The sequence below is a fragment of the Linepithema humile genome, chromosome 4, assembly GCF_040581485.1.
Source record: "Linepithema humile isolate Giens D197 chromosome 4, Lhum_UNIL_v1.0, whole genome shotgun sequence".
NCBI lineage: Eukaryota > Metazoa > Arthropoda > Insecta > Hymenoptera > Formicidae > Linepithema > Linepithema humile.
The window spans coordinates 20101526-20122045 of NC_090131.1; the positions used below are offsets into that span (position 1 = coordinate 20101526).

The window sequence follows — 20520 nt, forward strand, 5'->3', positions numbered from 1 at the left end:
TATGGTTCATCAAACCGTCATCTATTTTATGTGCCGGATTTTCGCGGATTTCCAAAAGTGTCCGACACTTCCACAATTTGCTATAATTTCCTGCATTTTCCGTAATTTGCGTATTTATGTCACGCTGAATCCGCTGGACGTGTATGTAGCTTTCGCAAACAATATTACGCAGTGGGATCCGAGTCCACCGGTTATCACGATCGCAACGACACGCGTAATTGCGAACGCGACTGTTTTCGACGCAGCTAATTTTAATGCCTCTCTCGTCGAGTAGTTGACCGTACTCAGTCCGCGATTCCATTATCTTTGTCGCTGCTTCATATTACCGAGCATAAATTTTGTAATATCTTTCAATTATACCTACCACTGCCGCTCCTTCGCAATATTAATCGACGGCCGTGGAAACAAAGCGCGAGCCTTAGACGCGCTAGCTTTTCATAATTTTCGAGGCTTTCGTTTCATTAAATTCTTGAACGCTTCTAGAATTAAAGTGATTTTGCGATACTATATAGTATGCAGCGTGAGATTTTCCAGGCCGTAATGATTCTCGTAAGTTTTTCTTGTCGACTTTAAAATAAATGCTAATTGTCGATGCCAATAACAGAGTATTGATAATAACTTTTGTAACAGTATCAAATACTCATATATATCCACGATAACAAATGTTTTCGTGGAAATAAACGCGTTTGATCGTTTCACCGCTGACTTTTAAAAAAACGATTCAGCGCAAATATAATTATTCATATCTCGATTTAACGTATAAAACTTGGTTCAAATTGATGCGTTAAAACACGTACTTAGTAATAATATAACATCCTAAACGCGAAATAATCTATGGTCTTAATACTTTTTCAATATTGTCTAATTATGGAGGCGGGCAGTCTGCTCCCACGCGAAGCGTTGCTCACGATGATATCGCTGGCGTTCAAGAACGAAGCACGAAGAGCTTCGCTCGTTCGTGGCGGCGTTTCATAATATTCAAGACTTCCGTCTTTCATGCGCAAAGGAGAGAGAAGGGGAGAGAAGGGGAGAAAGACAGAAAGTGCTGGGTTATTCTTTCGGCGCCCCCTCGTTTTTCTCTCTTCTTCCCGGGTCGACTGATATCAGTGAAGCTAAGCACGCGAGGTTCGCGAACATGCCGCGGACGTTACAAATCAGCGAAATGAGCTTTTAAGTACCGAGACTCGTAAACGCGAGAGGCGCGGGCGCGCTTCCGAAGTTGTTGGCCGACGAAAATTCACCTTACCCCCGTACGTATCCGTTCGCCAGAACGCGCGCGACGGCGCCGTAATATGAATACAAATTACCTGACGTTTCGAAACTTTTAACTCGCGCCATCGCTCCATTTTCCCACCCCCTCTCCCGGCTCTCTCTCTCTCTCTCAGCCCATTCCACTCACTTTGCGACCCGCTCTCGTCTGTCTTTTGAACCCCCGCGAGGTTCACGGCCTGATGTACTCTGCTAATTGGCCGGCACTTATTGTTTCCCGAAACCGCGCGCAGAGAAACGACGCTTCTGGCGCGCAAGCGAGCGAGGAAGAAAGTTGTGCACGCCACCGGGAGCGCAGAAACGAGATTATTCTCGCGGAAAGTTTGTCGTAGGGTTCACGCAGAGAGAGAGAGAGAGAGAGAGAGAGAGAGAGAGAGAGAGAGAGCCGGCGACGCTAACGAGGCTAACGCCGTTGCGCCCGTTTCCGTCGTTTCCGCGCGATGTGCGACCACACTGCCACCGCCGACAGATGCGCACCTCGATCTGTGACTTTCTGTTGGACTACGACGACGAGTGTACGTCGAGTTTAATCCTCTCGTCGTCGAGGACGCACGAACGAGAGATAAAGTAGTATAAATCAGATCTTCTTCATTTAGAGAATTTAACCCGCGTCCGGGCGACATGTTTCCCAAACGCAAACAGACAACGCGCCACTTTCTCTCTCTCTCTCTCTCTCTCTCTCTCTAGAAAAGTCGCTCAGCGTGAAAAATAACGTGTAAATAAATATATTTTAATATTATGAAGTCAGACAGTTTTAGTTAAGAAAATAATTCTCGTTTAAATTTTATGAGAGATTTAACAAACGCTGACGTTGCTCCGATGAAAGCTCTTGCGCATTACGGTTTGTAATAGAATCTGGTATTAACTCTTTGCGGTCGTAATCTACAATATTCAGGACATTTCGGCGAATATTTCTCAAATATCCCGGCTTAAGATAACAAAGGATTATAGGATAAACAGGGCGAAAATATTATTTGAAAACAAAAAGTTTTAAAAATTAATAATTATTATATTACAATTATCACGTTACTTAATAAAATTGTTATATTAAAATTATTATTTTTCGGTAAGTTATACCTGTAAATGTAGTTTTAAATTAGTCCAATTTGCGTGACTTATGCCATTTTATTTATCAACGGTTCAAGCACACCAGAAAGACTGCACGCTACTTCCGCGATTGCAGGTAGTTTTCGCTTTGCGCGATAAATGTGTTGCTAACATCTAAATTTCAATTACCGAGCTATCGATTACAACTGCACGAAACGTGAGATGTTTATATCTTAAATAGAAACTCATTTCGCACGGGCGGGATTTAAATGGGACTTTCAGAAACGTATCGATTTGTGCTAAATCAGGCAGTTTCTAGCAATTTTCGATATAATCTCGTTCCGATATTTCATACGAGAACAATGAAGCAACGTTGAAAACTAGGGAGCAAATGCATCCTCTTGTATTCGTGGCACGGTCGTAAATAAGTTTCTACACAGGCACGAGTGGAAACTTCAGTACGCTGCACAGTGTGAGTGCACTTCGGTGGAACCTACGTACGGTGAAAGGGTTAAAATCGTATGTCGTGAACAGACTTGTGACTAAATTAATTATTCTTTGTATACAAACTGCTAGAAACATCGCGCTGCGCGTAGAAGTAACAAGTTACAGAGAACGAAAGAATATAATGTGCGTGTGTGCCGAGATAATATAATAATCAAAGATAACACAATGATAATAACGAGCCAGAGAAAAAATGGCCGTCGTAATTTAATAACGAATAAAAAAAAAAGTAATTCTCCGATGGATATTATAACACAATTCGCAGTAGAATCTATACGTACCAGTTATCTTTCATCAAAGGATTCAGCTCGATTCGCCGCGCGCTAATTAATATGTCTGATTTACATCGAACAGACTACCAATATTAATTAAATTGAACAATGGATATTTTTTTATTTTTATGGATTAATCTCCCCTTCTGTTCTGTACGAGTTCTTGCGAGTGCGTATCTCGCGAGTGGTATTCATCAATCACTAACCTTTTTTCTCCCTTTCTCTCTCCGCAAATTACAAGTTTCGATAAATAATGAAATCCCTTTGAAGTTTCACGAACTTTTCGATGGAAAAGACCGTGACATATATATTTGAGCGAATAAATCACGGTTTCGCTTCGCGAACGATCCCCGTAACGAGCGGAACTTTCCTTCGGGAGATACATCAGAAAGGGAGCCGGCACACTCTTCTTTTTTTTCCATCCCCGTTTTCCCGTGCTAAGACCCTCGGTTTTGTCTTCTTCGTTAAATTCCTCCCTCGCGAGCGCGACGTCTCCGAGCGGAAACGATGTCAACGATACTCATCTTAATGCCTGTTGAACCGGAAGTGCAGGCGAAGGAGAGCGCCTACGTCCTAGACCCTCTAGCAAGCAAGCGTAATGAAAACGTATATTGCGACGAGAGAGGAATGCGTCTAAGCATACACCTGCTCTTCGTTTTCTTGAAGAATCTTATGATTCTTTTGCGTTAATTTTGTCCGACTTAACTTCGAAACACGATTGTTCTAAAAAATTTTTCAAATCCTTGTCATACATTCTTATACTGGATATTCCACAAGAAATACGATTAAATGCGATTTGACATTAAACTGTGTAATAAAAAATGCTGTCACATTGTTAGTTTTTGGATTATAGATGATGAAAAATTGAGAAATTTTCCAAGACGAAGATAATAAAGTGGCGCAAGTAGAATTGCGAGCGAGATTAATATACATAAATGTATATTTTATTGTTATATCGTGCGTGAAAAAATATATTGAACCACAGGGCCAATTTATGTGTCGCAATGCGTGTACATTTATCATCTAGTTAATGCATGCGTACTCACCTGCGCTGTTGCGGATGCTTGAAAAAAGGGGTGATATGATTTACGGTAGATGATTCCGTGAGTAGCGCCGCAGATCAAGAAAACGATGCTCAAGCACAGCATTATTATTATCTGAAATATATATTTAGGTATTCAGCAAAAGAAGAAATATTAATGTAAAAAACGCAGTATAGTTATACCGTCATCTGCAGAGAACAATTTCCGATAACGAACATTTTTCAAATGTTTCAAAAATGTTGTACATCAATGGTTATATTTCTAGATCGCATTTATATACAACTGCGACGGTAGCTTTCTATTCCAACAAAAAAAAAAACCGAATATTGCTCAATTTGGCTGTTTCTCCTTTTTTTTTTTCTATCAATCAGCGCGTTTCGCTAAACAAGCAATCGGTCAAATTCAAACAATAATATTAAAAGAATAAATAAGTTACTTGAAAAAAAAAAAGATTATACTTTCTCCATTCCATTTGTGTTTATTGGTACAGATAAATGTATGAACTGTGTCTATCGAGATTACAAATATGAATTGCGTACGGAAACAATTGCTTTCGCAATGGCGATTGCTTGTTATGTCGATGTCTAATGCAATCACGGAGAAATTTCTGGGGATTTTCACACAGTAACGCGGTTGTTTATCACCGCCGCTAAAAATATAGCTAGGATAATACGTCGGTACACCAATTGGATTTATATTCATCGGGATAGCCGCGGTCCGGTTTATCAGCGACACGAGGGCACTCGTGCACGGATAAATGGGTTTTTCACCGAGTAAGGGTAAGGGGAATCGCGGCGGAAAGATTCGAGTAGCCGGCGGGAAAAGGAGCGCGGAGTACAACGAAGTGTGGTAAAGAAAGACATAAAGCGGGGACTATCTCGATCGATGTCAACCGGATTGGGGAGGCTGCGATTCGCAGCTGGCCTCCGACGAATTTCCGAATTTCTGCGAACGCGATATCTCACTGCCGAGCTCGTGGCGCTCGGTTAAATCGAACGCTCGAATTTTGCGGTCTCTGTGACGAACGGGCAGCTTCAGCTGTCAATTTTGCAAGAGGCTGTCGATCGCGCGCTTCATACTGTTCAGATGCGGCGAATATCGAGCTTCAACCTTTTATACAGATTACACGGATCACAACCAGCTATCGTGCAAAAGTACACCTCGAGTGCAGCTTGAATTTATGGAAGAAGAAAAAAATAATTTAATTTCCGCCCGACAATGATATTATGTTCCGCGAAAGATTTGAACTATTTCATGTTACAATCGAAAATAAATCTCTCGTTTGAATAATCGAAGTGTTTATTACGTTCGGAAAAATTGGGTTACAGTGGTAAAGAATAAGTCAAGAAAGAAGTGAATGTTTTCTGGAAATATCGTAAAACTAGTTTGACATTCCGAGACTTCCTAAACTAATTTGTTGTTTGGAAATGAACGGATTAGTCGCCAATTTCCCGGGAGAAATTTTAGCCTCGTCGATCTCGGGCGGCGCTGAGCGCTGACGACGTATAATTCCTGAGGAGCTTTGGCTCGAAACTGTTTAATTCAACGTCGTTTACGGAAGTATTAGAACTTTTCAGGTGCATTCGGTCTAACAAGGTTGCAACTTTGCATAATCCTGTTGTCGATGACGAGCGGGTACTACATACAAGGAAACGAACGAATATGAGGTCGAGATAGAAAGAACGTAACACTATTATGCATTAATTTTATGATGAGTTATACAAATATTATTTAATTATGTGCAAGAACATTTTCTATCTCTAATTATTATTTATTGTCGATTTTAAAAATAGATTAATGTGATTAATTAAGTAAAATTCGATAAAAACTATTAAATAAAATGTAACTCGAAGTATAATCTGTACTAAAACATGCAATACAAGTACAAATAACAATTTAATTAAAATCCATTTAATTAAATTTTGAATCTTAAATATAGACATTTGCTCTCGGAGATTAAGGATGCAATAATAAATTTTTTTAAATACTACTAGATTGATATATAGAAATAGACATATGGTATCTAAAAGATTTAAATCAATTAAACTATTCAAGTGCTTTGTTAAAATATATTGGACGTCGCTGAGACGTAATTTAATTAAAATCCAGTATCTCTATTAAAATCCATTCGTTCTCTTCTTTTTAGCTCTTTAGAATTCTGTTATCGTGATATCAATCATTTTAATTGATATTGTATGATTTAGATACATATGTATATGTGAACTCACATATATTTAGGTCGTACATTTATCGTGATTTTGTACCGTGCATTGAAAATCAACTTCATAAAGATTAATATTTTTCAATCAGCGAAGTTTTATGTATCTTTTTCCTAGAACGCTTTTCATCCGCTTTATGTCAATAGAATAGGACGAGAGAATATATTAATGATTTGTTCATACGCCGATCGGTTTACGATTTCGATATATCAACATTGTTGTAATCTCTCTCATATCTCATTCATCGATCGTTAAACAAACTATGTTTTTTTAGAGACGCCATTGTACAATAACTTTCCCATAGATTCAGTGTTTTAATGAACAGTCAGCGTGTATTTGTTGGTGCATATATGGTTCACTTGTAGTTCATATCAATCATGATTTACGCAGCAAAAAGATTGGATCGAAAAATTGCGACAGAACCATATATTCAAAATGGAGCGAACATTAACTATATACCAATGTGCGCATAAAATGCCCGAAGCGATGCACTGCTCAAGCATAATGCTGAAAGCACTGCAAATGTTGACACTTTTCACTCGGCATGTCTTTCACGTCGGAAACGTTCATCGACTATTTCCGGAATCGTATTTGGAAATGCACCGCGCACGACCAATTTGTGTGTTTTCTTTAGCTAATTTTTACGCCATTATAAGAGTTATATAAAGTATCTCAAACTCCGAGATTGTATTTTTTAAGCATATCAAGAAAAAAAATATTAATAAATAATAGCTTATTTTCAAGAAATTGCATAAGTTGAATTAGCTTTTTCTTGGTTGAGAACTTATTCTTTATTTAATATATCTCTCACTTCGTTCTTTAGTTCATTTAAAATATATTCAAAAAACTTGAGGCGAAATATCTCTTGTATGCTTTTAAGATTATAGAATTTTTTCTTTCGACGTAATAACCATGAATTGCATAATCACACAATACGCGTGAAATAATACTAGACATCCTCTGTAAGCATGATAAATGCAATGAGCATTTATCATCCAAGTTAGCAAATATAATCTTTTCTTTGAGTAGCAGGATAAAGAGAAGAAAAATAATTTTAGTAACTAATAACAGTAATAATGAAGTGACACGTTAAATATCGATTAATACATGCAGGAGATAGATTGCAGAATTCGTACTAATTAAACAGTTCATCAAAGAAACATATTGCGCCAAAAAAAAAAAGAACGGTATTTGCAGTGCGCTTGCTTGAAAGTCCATGCTATATCTACTTTAATTTATAAACCATTTGCCGACTAACTGTGAAAAACTAGTAAATTCCTAAATTGTCGTGAAAGAAGGAGAAATTTTTTAGCGAAGTATCGGTAACAAAGTATGGCGATCGGATTCGGAGCCAGTGAACACGGGGAACTTCGTTCTGTCGATGCGCCCGTAAAGTGCACCAAAGATGCATGAAGCGGTTGTCGGGTGCATCGGGGGAAAAAGTTTGCAGAGTTTCCCAGCTCGCGGCGTGACAAAAGAAAGGCTACGAGATGTACGGTAAACACACACAGGAGTTACAGATTTATGTTTGGCGGCTATATCGCAAAAATTTCTCCCCCGACGTTTTGATATGTCACAATACTTTGACAAGTATTGCCCGACTTCTGCCTGAAATGGTCAACAATTTACGTTAATTGACAGAAAGAGTGACATTTAATTGTACACACCTCTCGCACACAGTCGCGCTGTATTCTTGCGCTGTGCAAATTTATGCAAATTCAAGTTTCGTGTAGTCGCGGCAATTTGTCGTGCGCAATTTACGCTTGCATCGCGAGAGCGCATTCTCCTTCTTACGACAAATGATTACATATTAACTAACGACGAAAATACACGCAAGCTTACTCTCATGTGATATTCGCAATCTGCAATCTGCCCTATATTCATATCGCGGCTTGGTAATAACTAATATTATACAGATACAAAGATTGTCATGATACATACGTCAATGTCACTATCCGAACGATAGTTAAATCGTGATTGCGGCTATAACGAGAGACAGCAGTTAAAAAAGTATTAGCGCGAAATTCAATGAGCCTAATGAGATTCGCGACGCACTATTATCACGGCGGATCGATAGCCTAAGTTCCAATATGATACATCTCAACGAGTCGCATTGTCCTCGTCTGCGCGAAGGTAGATTAGAAAGAGCAGATGGCAAAGCAAGTAGAATGTGGAGTGGAAACTAAGCTTCCATCGCAATAGTAAACACTTCCTTACTCGTAGCAAAATTGTGTTGACTAAACATATCACTATTAGAACGAATCCAAGTTACGAATTTAGTTTTTGAGTTAATCTCAAGAATCGGTAAACAATTATTAGTAGGTAAACGTAATTAAGAAATATCAAAATAACTTTTTTACGTACGATACATAGATAAAATGATAGATACTAGCGTGCTTTTGTAAAAAGTAATAGCAATAAAAAACAACATATACGCACATAAGTATATATATTTTAACTATTGATTTATGTCAATATTAAAAATTTAAATACCACTTAAAAGTGCTAAATTCAAATTTAAATCACTTTGTGTGAAGCTGGAATAAAAGAAAATGTAACATTTGTACGAGACTTATCTTACAAGATAAAGTGAAATTTATTTGAATTAATGTACATTAGAAAGTGAGTTTGTGTGCATTCTCCCTTTCATGTAGTGCAATTCGGCCATTATCCTATTGCGCTTACACACAGCATTTCTGTATATTGCACACAGCAACGCGTATACCGCAGCCGAACGGCGAATCGAACGGCGCTGCACGTGGTACCATATCGCGGCGCACCAGCCATAATTTCCGCGGTCGGCCGGTAATTAGCTCTTTACCAATTTGTCGAACATATTACCCAGTCATCATGCCTATGCCGTCTATCCCCTACGAGCGGGTCCTGAATAAAGAGGAAATTACTCGACGGAAGCAATAAGTAACGCACGCCAATCGATATGTCACTGAAGGGATCGATTCCATTATTTGCCCGGCGTGTCCATTATTGTGCCACGGAATGGGAGATGGCTTGCTTTGTAACCGGCAGCTATAACCGCCACAGTCGGAATTTTTGTCGCTCTGTCAATTGACGATATCGGCGAGGCGCGGCGGCGGCGGCGGCGGTGGCGGCGGCGGTGGCGGCGGCGGCCACTATTTCGCGCTGTTTCACAGCGCGGATTTTTTTTTTTTTTTTTTTTCGCGATTAAAAGAGATTCCGGGTACACCGATGCACGGTACGACATGTATCCGACGTCGAGAGCCCCGTGCACATCATCGATTTTGTCATTACTAAAGGTGACACCAATCGGAAGACCGCCCCCTCCCACGCTTTTCGCCGAACGGCTCGAACGGGCCGAATTCTGACCGGTTGATTTTCACGTTGCGCAAAATGACTTTTCAACGTTCTCGATTTTCCGAGAATTTGATTTTTCACAATTTCATGAAAAAGCGTCAACGATTTCCAATTTGAGCGACCCAGATTTGCGGTTTTCTCGTTATATTCTATTTAAAACTGAATCTGACTACTGTTTCAGCGATATCGTAGGTAATTGTCAACAACGGACTTTGATATGCTATTATACTAATTGGTAGAGAAAATCTATGAATTTCACGATGTGCAACCATCGTGCGCTATAAGCTTCTTTTCGTAAATCCTCACAAGCGATAAGCTTCTCAAAAGATGACAATGATATCAAGAGAATAGCTGCTGGCACAAAACATATTGCATGCTTTAAAAGAGAAATGACGACTTCCCGTATTTTCCCGGCATTTTACAAAAGATGCGTGAAATTACGATAATATAGAATAGCCGAGTTCACAATATGTTTAACCTGATCGTTGATGTTTGCTGCAAATTCCATTAGTACGCCTGAATCGTCCAAAAAAGGATTTGTCGCAAACACATGGAGCTTCATTGTTTTATAGTTATAAAAAGTTATTATTTAACTTTTAATACTGGAGAGAGCTTGATAAATTCGAATATAAATGTCTTTAAAAATTATCACAATTAAATACCAATTAAATTATCAAGTAAATTACCAATTAAAAAATTTCTGTGACTTCAAATATCAATGTGTGAGCGCTTCGTCACAAAAAATTGAATAGTTCTTTGACTCTGAAAGAGAGATGTAGAATTGTTAAAATATCGTACTTTTTCCAACTGCATAAATAATTAATATAATAATGTATTCATGCTAATGCTAATTTTCAAATAATGATAGATACTAATGATAGAATTAAAAGCTCTGGAAAAAAAATAGATCGTTCACAGTCATGTTTTCTTTTCTTTTTTTCTTCATTGCTATTATCGCGAGAAATTATCCATACTACGTTATACGGCGATATCGCGTTGCGAATTACATTCACGGAGTTATTTGGAGAATCTGAATAGGAGCGATAAACTGGTTAATCGCTATGAACGTACGAACTTCATAAAGCCTGTCATCGAGCTGAAAACGCTTCAGCGATGCGCTCAGAACTGTCGAGCAAACAACGTAAATGTTACAGCCGTGCAGCATTGTTTGCTTCCACCCGATATTCATCGTCAACAGACGCATTCTACGATAAATGAGTCCGTCAATCGGCAAGAACGAATCTTCTCGCTTCACACCCTGTTGCATTCCTTTTTTTCGCGCATGATCGCGAAATTGCCGTCACATATAAACTATAAACGCCACTGGCGTGACCGCTCTTCGCACTTATTCCGAACTCCTTTATTCCCGTACTTCTCTTTATTCGTTTGTCCATTTTTTCTCTTTCTCTCTCTCTTTTCCGCTCCACTTCACTACACACAGAATCCACTTATATCTTAACCTGCGCAACTCACTTCAGAACCAGCAAACAAACGAGCAATCGATTGACTGTCAGCGACAAAATGTGATGGATCTAAATAGAACGAAAGCGTGCGAAAATAACCAGCGCGCAGTTTATGCGGTCATAAATTGTCACAAAGCAGTTCTGTTAAACGAGTCTTTGAAGAAACTGTAAAAATAATGGTTAATCTTTTTTAATTAATGAAACACGATTTGAATGATCAAATTAATTTATTTTGCGTAACTCATAAACTGATGTTTGAAAATCGTATATTTCACATTGCTCGAACAGCGATTCTTATTCAAAAAGAGCTCTCTGTTTTATAAAAGCCATCATTTACGAAAGTGTCATGTTAAATCTAAGAATTCTACAGATTACCGAATCTGGCGCGGAACGTAAAATATTGCAGCGTTACATGCGCGCCGACGTCGCCGGAAGTTTGATTCGAAAACAGTGAGTTTGTACGGAAAGTTGGCGCGCAACTTCATGAAATTTCAATCGCGAGTGGAAATCGAGCGCAGTTATCTGCGAAATTTCATATGAGACCGACGCGATCTCGAGGGCGGGAAACAATTGATTCAGCCGCGCATTACCGTGCGAATCCCGGACCAGACATTTTGCACAACGCGTCATATAGCTCCGCAAATATGTATGTATGAAATTTCCTATGTAAATTGTATCCAGCGGATATGGTTCACCAGGTGTGCGAACACGCTTCTAGCCGCACGCAAGATGGTAGAACCTAATTAAATTTAACTGTGATTAAAAAAAAAGAAAGAAAGGAGATTTGCCTCTGAGAGGCTGTATAATCCCGACCCGACGTTACATCTCGCGGACTACGCTGACTATGCGATTTAAACACTGTGCGTTGTAATAGCAAATGAGAGCGTACTCGCGCTTTCGCATCAGAATGCAAACACGACGGCTCGGGCAATGGTATCGAATTAATATCCCTCGCACGCTCGTATCGATCGACTCGCGCAATGTAATGCGACCGCAAAATGCGACCGCGCGCAAAGAAACGAACATTAAGATTGAACGCCGTTGCAAAATAATCGAGGAAAGGCCCTGCAAGTTCCATTCTTTTTCGTTAGGCGAACCTGCGAGCTACGTCCTTGCGTTCTTGTTATTAAATTCACGATGGGATTTATTGCTCCGTTCACACTTATTCTTATGTCCGTCTAATAACGCGCGCGGAAACACACCGAAATGCGCCACATAGAAATTAGTATGACATTTCTCTTACCACAGAGCTTTCTTATCTTTATTCGCAAGCACAATGTTCTCTTCGTCTCGTAATTGAGACGTAAACTACGGAACTTTAAGATTTTTATGCAGCATTTGTTTGTGTAAATCCAAAACAAGAGACACGAGGCTAAAAATTAATTCAAGCATATTTAAAATATTAAACAAGTTATATGTCTAATTAATTTATAATTATAATGGTAAAGATGTAGAATTATAATATAAAATAAAATAAAATACTTTTACTCCGCAAATACTTTAAAAAAAATTGTTTAAAAAATGATTACAATAGGAATAAAATCAAGTTTGATGCAAAATTGAGCTATAATATTGAAATCGCGCGTTGACATCGATATATGAGAAAGGTACATATTTGTCCAAATACTAATCAACGCGGGTAAATAATCGATCACGAAAATTTGATGAAAAATTGACTCTACAGACGATATTGTACAGTATCGCGCGCATACACACCAATAAAATCGATCCGAAAACCGATCGGAAAGTGCGACTAATTACGAACCAACGCACTAATTAATCCCACGATTGCCCGGTGGTTCATACAGTACTCCTGGTACTGATTTATACACGTACAATACACTTCGAAGGAATAAATAACCTCGAAAAACAACGGTCAATCGGTATTTTTCGGTTCCCGTTAAAGCGCATACGATGGAACTTTCGGCTAACGAAAAATAGCAAATACAAAAACTGATTGCTAAATACGAATGCAATAATTGCTATCACACAGCATTGCAGTCATTGATCGTCCGAAATTTTCAATGTTTGACAAGCGGAGCAATATAAATATCGTTGTTATCGGAGAAAAATGTCGAGTTTCACGAAAATAAGAATTTGGCACCATTTGATAAAGCTTAGCGCGCTGTACAAATGCATAATATTCAAGATGACGAATTAATTTTATATTTGTTAAAAGTATTTTTTGTCTCTTTTGTACATGAAGTTTTTCATTGGCAACAACGATGTTCTATCTTAATTTGTCAATTACTCCAAATTATGATTAAATTTTCTTACGCTAATTAACACTATCCTAAGCGCTAATCACTAAAGTCAATATTTTCAAGACATGTTTCTTTTTTTCTTCTTAATGATTTGTTTATTTTCCTATAATTTTATATTTAATTAGAATTATTCTTTAAATACTTTTGTGTAAATTTTGATCTATTGAGTTATATCAAGAGCATCAACCAGAGCAATGAGCGCACGGTTTATTTATCCGCTCAAGATACGTCACATACCACGTGATTAAGCGCAATAGAGACGAGTTTTGCAGTTAATTACGGTGTGTGACAGCGATTAGCCGTTACGCCGCGGACGGTAAGTACCGGTTTGTGAACGGCGCCGTCGATGCGTTGATAGAATTTTCAGTCGTTCTAAAGTGTATCGTGCCCACAAAACGAGTGTCATCACGGAGCAAGCTGCTGAAGTGGCGATCATTGCATTTTGCGTTATTATACGCTCGTCATAGGCGCGTTACAGGCGTATAACAAGCGCCAAGAGTGCCGGGCGAGACGCGGTCGTTGTATCGCGTTAATTAGCGTTGCGCAATTGTAGTTAACCATGCTCGTTTCGCATAGATATAAACTATAGTAATCACGTGAAGCAAATTTTGAGTTATTATACTCGTCGAAAACGCATTGCGTGTTCGCATAATCGAGAAATAAACTGCTGGACACAGTAATTAAAATGCACTAAAGTAATCAAACCCAATAATATTCTGTATGATTTGTATAATTGACATCTACACAAAATTTGCGTTAAATTTCCAATTTCTTTGAATTTTTTATATCGAAAGTACATCATCACGCACGACACGCGTTGAATTAAGAAATGTTTGGTCATATTTTGCGTTATTTAATCAGGAAGTGCATTCTGCGAATATATAATAGAATACCGAATCCCGATGAATTAAATTAAGACACGCGTTAGTAATCAATTGTTTCTCAATTATACAACATAGTATATTAACATCGTTATTATTATTATTATTATTATCATCATTATTATTATTATTTACAACAAATTAAATTAAAATACATGAGGTGATAATTATCTGTCTGCACAATGCAATTTTCTCTCTTCGGCAGCATATCGCGCATCGGAAATGTTGAATTGAGTATCGTACACATTTCACATTACGGATTCGCTAAAAAAACATCGCGTGCAGAAAAAAAGAGAATCGCGACAGTCAACATGTGATCGTTATGTTGTGTTAATTAATGAGCTAAATCAAACCTATCCGAATAGAGAGCACAAAAGCTCTTTACCTTTACTCGCAATCGCTCATACGCCATCTTTATTTAGTGTTCCGAAATCAATGACTTTCCAAAACTGTAAAATATATTCTATAACTATAAAATAAAAATATTTTCTTCTCTGAATAATGACAATGTATCAGGTGGTGAATAAATTTAGTTATTATATTTATATGACTGTTTCATAATTTATTTGCAATAATTTTGTATCATAGCATAACAATATAATCAGGCTTTGGTAGTGCTTATTTAATATACATGAATTTATATAGTGGATTATATATATATATATATATGCAGTAAATAAATAGGATTTATTCTGATTCTCATCTATTTTATAGTGCAACGTGTATTATAAAGCTTGAAATTCATGCGCATAATTCAATTATTTCTCTTTATGATTATATATAAAATTATAATAATAAAAGAAAACGATTATACATTTTCATAACATTTAAATTTTTGTACTGCATTGAAATTATAGAAATAAGTTTTTTATGCAAATAATTATCTAAATATTACAAAATGTATTGAGACAATTTTTTGATTTTCAGTCTTTAACTCAAGATGTCTTGAGACGGTTTGAATCCCATCACTAATTAAAAGATATTATTTTATACATTTTAAAGTATTTTCAAACATTTTTTGAAATATTATTTTACATCTGTAAAGAATTATTTTTTCAATTTTGCAAAAAAGTACAAATTTTATAATTATAGTTATAAATAAAAATAATATATATAAAATAATTATAGTCACATAATCCGTTTATTAATATATTTAATAAAAACATTACTTTTCGAAAAATTTTTTTTTTCTATGCTAAATGTTTTTTAATAAAATATCAAATTTAATGTGCATCACACGTTATAAATTAGAAAATATTTGTTTATTATTTAATTTATAAAAATTGAATCAAAAAAGATATTGTAATCAACATAATATAATGATATCAAAATATCATAAATAAACAAATAATTAATTACATAATATAATATTAAAATTTACTCACCACCACATATCTCGCTGTTGCAATCCGTTGGTAATCGATTGCCCCAAACAAATACATATTGCATTAGTTATTACTCACGATCAATTGATTCATGCAGAACTCGAAGTTTACAAGCACAATGTATTTTCAACGTGAAACACGAAGCAATCTCGATCATTACAAGTGCAAAATAATTCTGTTAATTGAAAAATTCGACATTGCAATTATGTCCGATAAAGTAATATCGCGAATGAAAAAACTGTGAAATGCGAAAATTACCAAATCAGTTAATTATCATTAGTTGTCTTTGTCATCAACGCAGCTGCGAAATAAATACAATTGTTAAATGATCACATCAAGTAAAAAATAAAAAAAGATTTTAAAGCTGAACTTTGGAAATGTATAGTTGATTATTACTCGATCATAATTTTTTTCACAATTTGTCATCGACTATTGTTGTCACTCATAGTGAAAGAGTTAAGAATGAGAGCGTTAACGGCGCGCGAGAAGTTAATAGGACGAGTGGCGACCGCCGGTCTTCGAGAAGAGCTACAGGGACCGAGTCAAGAGAAATTTATTTCCGCCGCTGGGCGCACCGTGTCCGTCATAGATCACGGGGAAATCGTCCGCGAAGATTTAAGTGGTCGATCTGCGCTCGCAGCTGCGAACTGTAACGCTGCGCGAGCGGACTACGAGGATTTTCTCTTAAATCTCACGTCGATCGCGTCGTTGCGTGCACACGCTCGGAATGTCTGTTCCATCTATTTTGATCAGTAACTTGAAGCCTAAGAACCGTCGAACAAGCTTTTGCCATAGCGTGAAAAAAAAACTTGGTTGATTTTATCACGCAACGAATTGCGATTGACTGTGGGACGTCTAAAAATTCAATTTCCATCTATTCCGTTTGGGTTTGTTTCTACGTATCTCGACGCTCGCGTCAGCAACTTAGCGAAGCTTTAACGAAGCAAACATTCGGTTCACGAATTGAATTTATTATTTTTGTACCATCGCGTATTTCGCGATATCGCACATTTTTATTTTTATTTTACAATTTTTTTTTTTTTTTTTTTTTTTTTTTTTAATTTTGACTATCAGCATTTCTGTTTGCGTATAATTGTTTCATTGAGGAAAATTTTACACTGCAACGGGAAAAGTATCGCGGCGTAGAACAAAGATACGAAAGTCATTTGTAAACTCTCGACTTGAGATACCGGTATTGACTTTACCGATAAACCGGAACATGCCGCACCCTTTGAAATACGCACAAGACGCCGCTTAATTGCACCGCCGCACTCGGTTGTGCAATCGGAGTGACTTGTAATTATTGTAAACGATCTTACCGGCAATAAGATACGGCGACGACCTCGAGTCACGTTGTGCTCGCGATACAGGATGCATGAGGTGGGCAACGTGAGTGCACCGGCGGCAAAGATGTAACCGCTGAGGACGACGATGATCCTCGAGGGCCCGTGCGCCAGATGGATCATAGGTAGCCTAACCAGGAAGCACCAGACACCGGTGGACAGCAACGTGCCCGCCATGGTAAACAGGAACGTGCTGGAGAAGAAGAGGTAGAAGCTCGTGCAGGACGCGCTCCCCTGGTGATTCTGCTGAAAAGAATCCGAGGGATCTACAGGGTGTTTCTGGATTTCCGTCTTACGAGGTGATCTCCGTAGGACATCTCTTCGTGACGTGTCCCATGAGAAATCTTTCAGGATTTGGGAATGTAATGATGAAGAATAGAAGATTATACGAGTGATAGAATAATGATGCAACTCCAGATTGAAATCGCGTAAACACAAATGCGATTTGTCAAAATGATTAAAAATTTATGATAATTTAGACAAAAGGAATGTTTTATTATATGTATTATTATATTAATAATAAGTAATAGAGCAACGAACACTGTGGCTGTAGTAATTACTAAACTGCTTAATGTTTCTCATTTACTGTTAAATTTAAATGACGCCAAGTTTAAACGCCTAATCTTTAGTAGCAACTAAAGTCACAACTAAGATTTTGAGTATCAAATATAAGTGCTAATACAACTCGCGTTTGCTAAAGGTGCTCGGATAACACGTATACCAGATTACTTCTGGGACACCCAATATGCTCTCACGCGATATGTCTGAAAAATATTGTATAGGCGCCAAGTGTAAAGTTCCTTAGGTGCCATTCTGATATGATCATGTAAATTTCGCGTTATACTAGGAATATTGGAAACGATGCCTCAACCCTTTCAAGGGAATAGAGAAACGATTTTGCATATTCAACGTATTGTTCTTGTTGTGTTAGTGATTTGCAAAGTCGTCTTTTTCTTTGATATATCTGAAATAAAAAAGCTATATATTTTCTGGTGTAAAAGTGAAACATTGATCTCGAGAAATTTTCTGCGTTTAATCAATAATTTAATCGGTACATTTTTTATTATTCACTGCGATACAATTATTTAATAAGACAAAAGTCCTTCTTTCTGATAAATGCAGAGAATCAATCAAGTACCGCCACTACTTTCGGTGCTCCCGTAAGTAACACAGGCTTAACACGGCGGTGGAACCAAACTCGCTGACACGAATATAGATATGACGATCGATTCTCTCCCCAAGAAAAGTTCTGGCAAATTTTCATTTCGTCGGGAAGTTTTCGCGGCCCATTGAAACTTTAAGAAGATTTCTCGCAGCGCGGCGATTCCTCAACGATGTATGTTAATTTATGTGCGAACTGCATTAGGTCGGTAATGTATTCAGTATTCACTTCTCGAGTGGCTCCGGATTATGCTCCGATCTATCTCTGAATCCCGTCCGGCGTGCTATTCTTTCCCCACGATATAGGGCAACCCGTGAGATTATTCCAATCGGGAGAAACGTCATTTTTTCAAATTATCCCGACGTTGTTTCGAAAACTCCATCTAGAACGTTTTCAATAATAATGCACGGAACGGCGTGTTTGATCTTATCAAAGCACGCACTAAGGCCCGTTATCCATCTTACATTTTAATTGCCCCGAGCAATATCGTAGTCATGTATAATGAAAGCAAAGCGTTGAGAGAGTAAAATATCATGAATTTCCGATCGATGGTTCTTCTCGTCGAGCACCATTTACGTATCAAAGCTTAATATTTATATTTTATCTGGATGATAAGAAGAAATTTGCTTGACGGACGCGCACGATATCTAGTCATTACGGTGCATTTCCATTTAAACAGATATTTTGTAAAACTAGCACTTACACACGCGCTTTCAAACGACGGAGTACAAAGCGAAGAAGTTTGTATGTACTTTTTATCTCGTTATTTCTGTTTCGGTCGTGAAGACAATTTTACATTTCCAACTCGACGAGCTTGGTGAAATCACAATTCAAGAGATGTAAGACGACGTAAAGCCCGATTTTAACGGTGGAAAGCAAACGTACCAGTAAAGTCCGTAAAAATAATTAACACTTTCGGTACGCAATGTAGAACATGTATACACTATTCAAAAACGCTCACTGTGGCCGCGGGACGCCATACGCGACCTGCAGAACATTCGTTGCGGCCGCAACGAATACACACGTCGCTGTGAATTCGATACGCCTCTGGTCGCCAATGTTTTATGTTATTATATTGTGTTAAAAAGTTAGTTGTTTTTTAATTAATTAATAATGTCTTGTAAATCAATTTAAAAATTTTGTAAATATTTAACCATTTAATGCTAATCAAATTTAAAATTTAATATTTAAAATTTTTACACTCGATAATTTTTGCTTTGAATCCATTCTTCGTGTACTGCATTGTTTAAAGTTCTACAAGATTTTATTTTACAATAAAAGTGTAATCTCGGAGTTGCAAGCAAACAATTTTTCGATTTTCTCGAAAATGGAAGCCAATAATTTTCTAAATGCAGACGTTCAATTGATTACAAGACTATCTTGATAATAAATTCTGCGACACGGTAGTTCTTTTTCCTCGCATTTCTCGCTCGCGCTTCGTGCAGCCGCTTTATCTCGAATGACGCGCAAAATATTCATCATGCGGCAAACTGTATTTTACTGGACAAGTTTGCATGATTCAAAATGCGCATTTCTACTTGCGCTTGCGATCTTCAAATGTTTTCCAAGCAGGACGATCGGCGGAGCTTTGTACATTCACTTAGTTAGAGCCCTTTCTTCTCGACTGAATCGTCCATTGTTCAGTCGGAACGAAGCTGCAGCCAGTGTGCGAATTAGGTGTTCTGAAATTAAATCGGCCGGGACGTAGAATGGTCGCGACTGGTCTTAGTTACACGGCAAGACAGAGAGTAGTACGTTGGAAATTCGCCGTCAGAGAAACAAACACACGGTCGACTACTCCGCAAGTCACTCGGTGGAGACGCTCGAGCGAGATTTGATGAAAGAAAAGCGGCAGGCGAGAGAGCATCCAAAGAAAACACGAGTTCTTATCGGCGCTCTCGTCCTCTCCTCTCGTCGCTCCTCTCGAGGTCGAGGAACAAGTAGATCGTAAAGATTGTGCCTCGGTTAACGCCCGAAATCCGACGGGCGGTTACGACGCGATGATACGGATATAAAAAACAACTAGCGCAGCTTGTAGGTGCAGCTTTTACGCCCCGTCTTTTCCACGAGAGTTTTTTAAAACTCTGAGTCGAGAGAAATCCGGGTCGAGGTCGGGATCGTAAAGGGAGGCCTCTTCCGACAGACAGCGCGAGGTAATTCGACATTTTACCGGATATATAAGACAAATAATATCGATTCATAGGAAAGCTCGGGAAGAAGCGAAACGTTCAATTATCGACGAGGCTTTTCGGTTCGAGCTGCTGTAGTCTGTGCTTCGGATATCGATCCCGCTTCTGCGACATCACCCCAGAGGTTGACGCCTCGACTCGCTAGG

General features: G+C 38.0%; 2 protein-coding genes across 2 annotated transcripts in view; one reads left to right on the forward strand and one right to left on the reverse strand.

Annotated features, from left to right (window-relative positions):
• LOC136999259 (uncharacterized) overlaps positions 1 to 17340 on the reverse strand; it is a 30825-nt gene extending 13485 nt beyond the window's left edge. Inside the window, exons 1-3 of the mRNA XM_067352830.1 lie at positions 17320 to 17340; positions 17000 to 17269; positions 4139 to 4249 (exon numbers count right to left, since the gene is read on the reverse strand). Coding sequence (XP_067208931.1) covers positions 4139 to 4249; positions 17000 to 17269; positions 17320 to 17340 — 402 coding nt within the window. The remainder of the gene's footprint in view (positions 1 to 4138; positions 4250 to 16999; positions 17270 to 17319) is intronic.
• The window catches only part of Dhit (Double hit), a 216330-nt gene that overhangs the window by 149934 nt on the left and 45876 nt on the right, over positions 1 to 20520 (forward strand). The gene's annotated exons all lie outside the window — the stretch shown is intronic.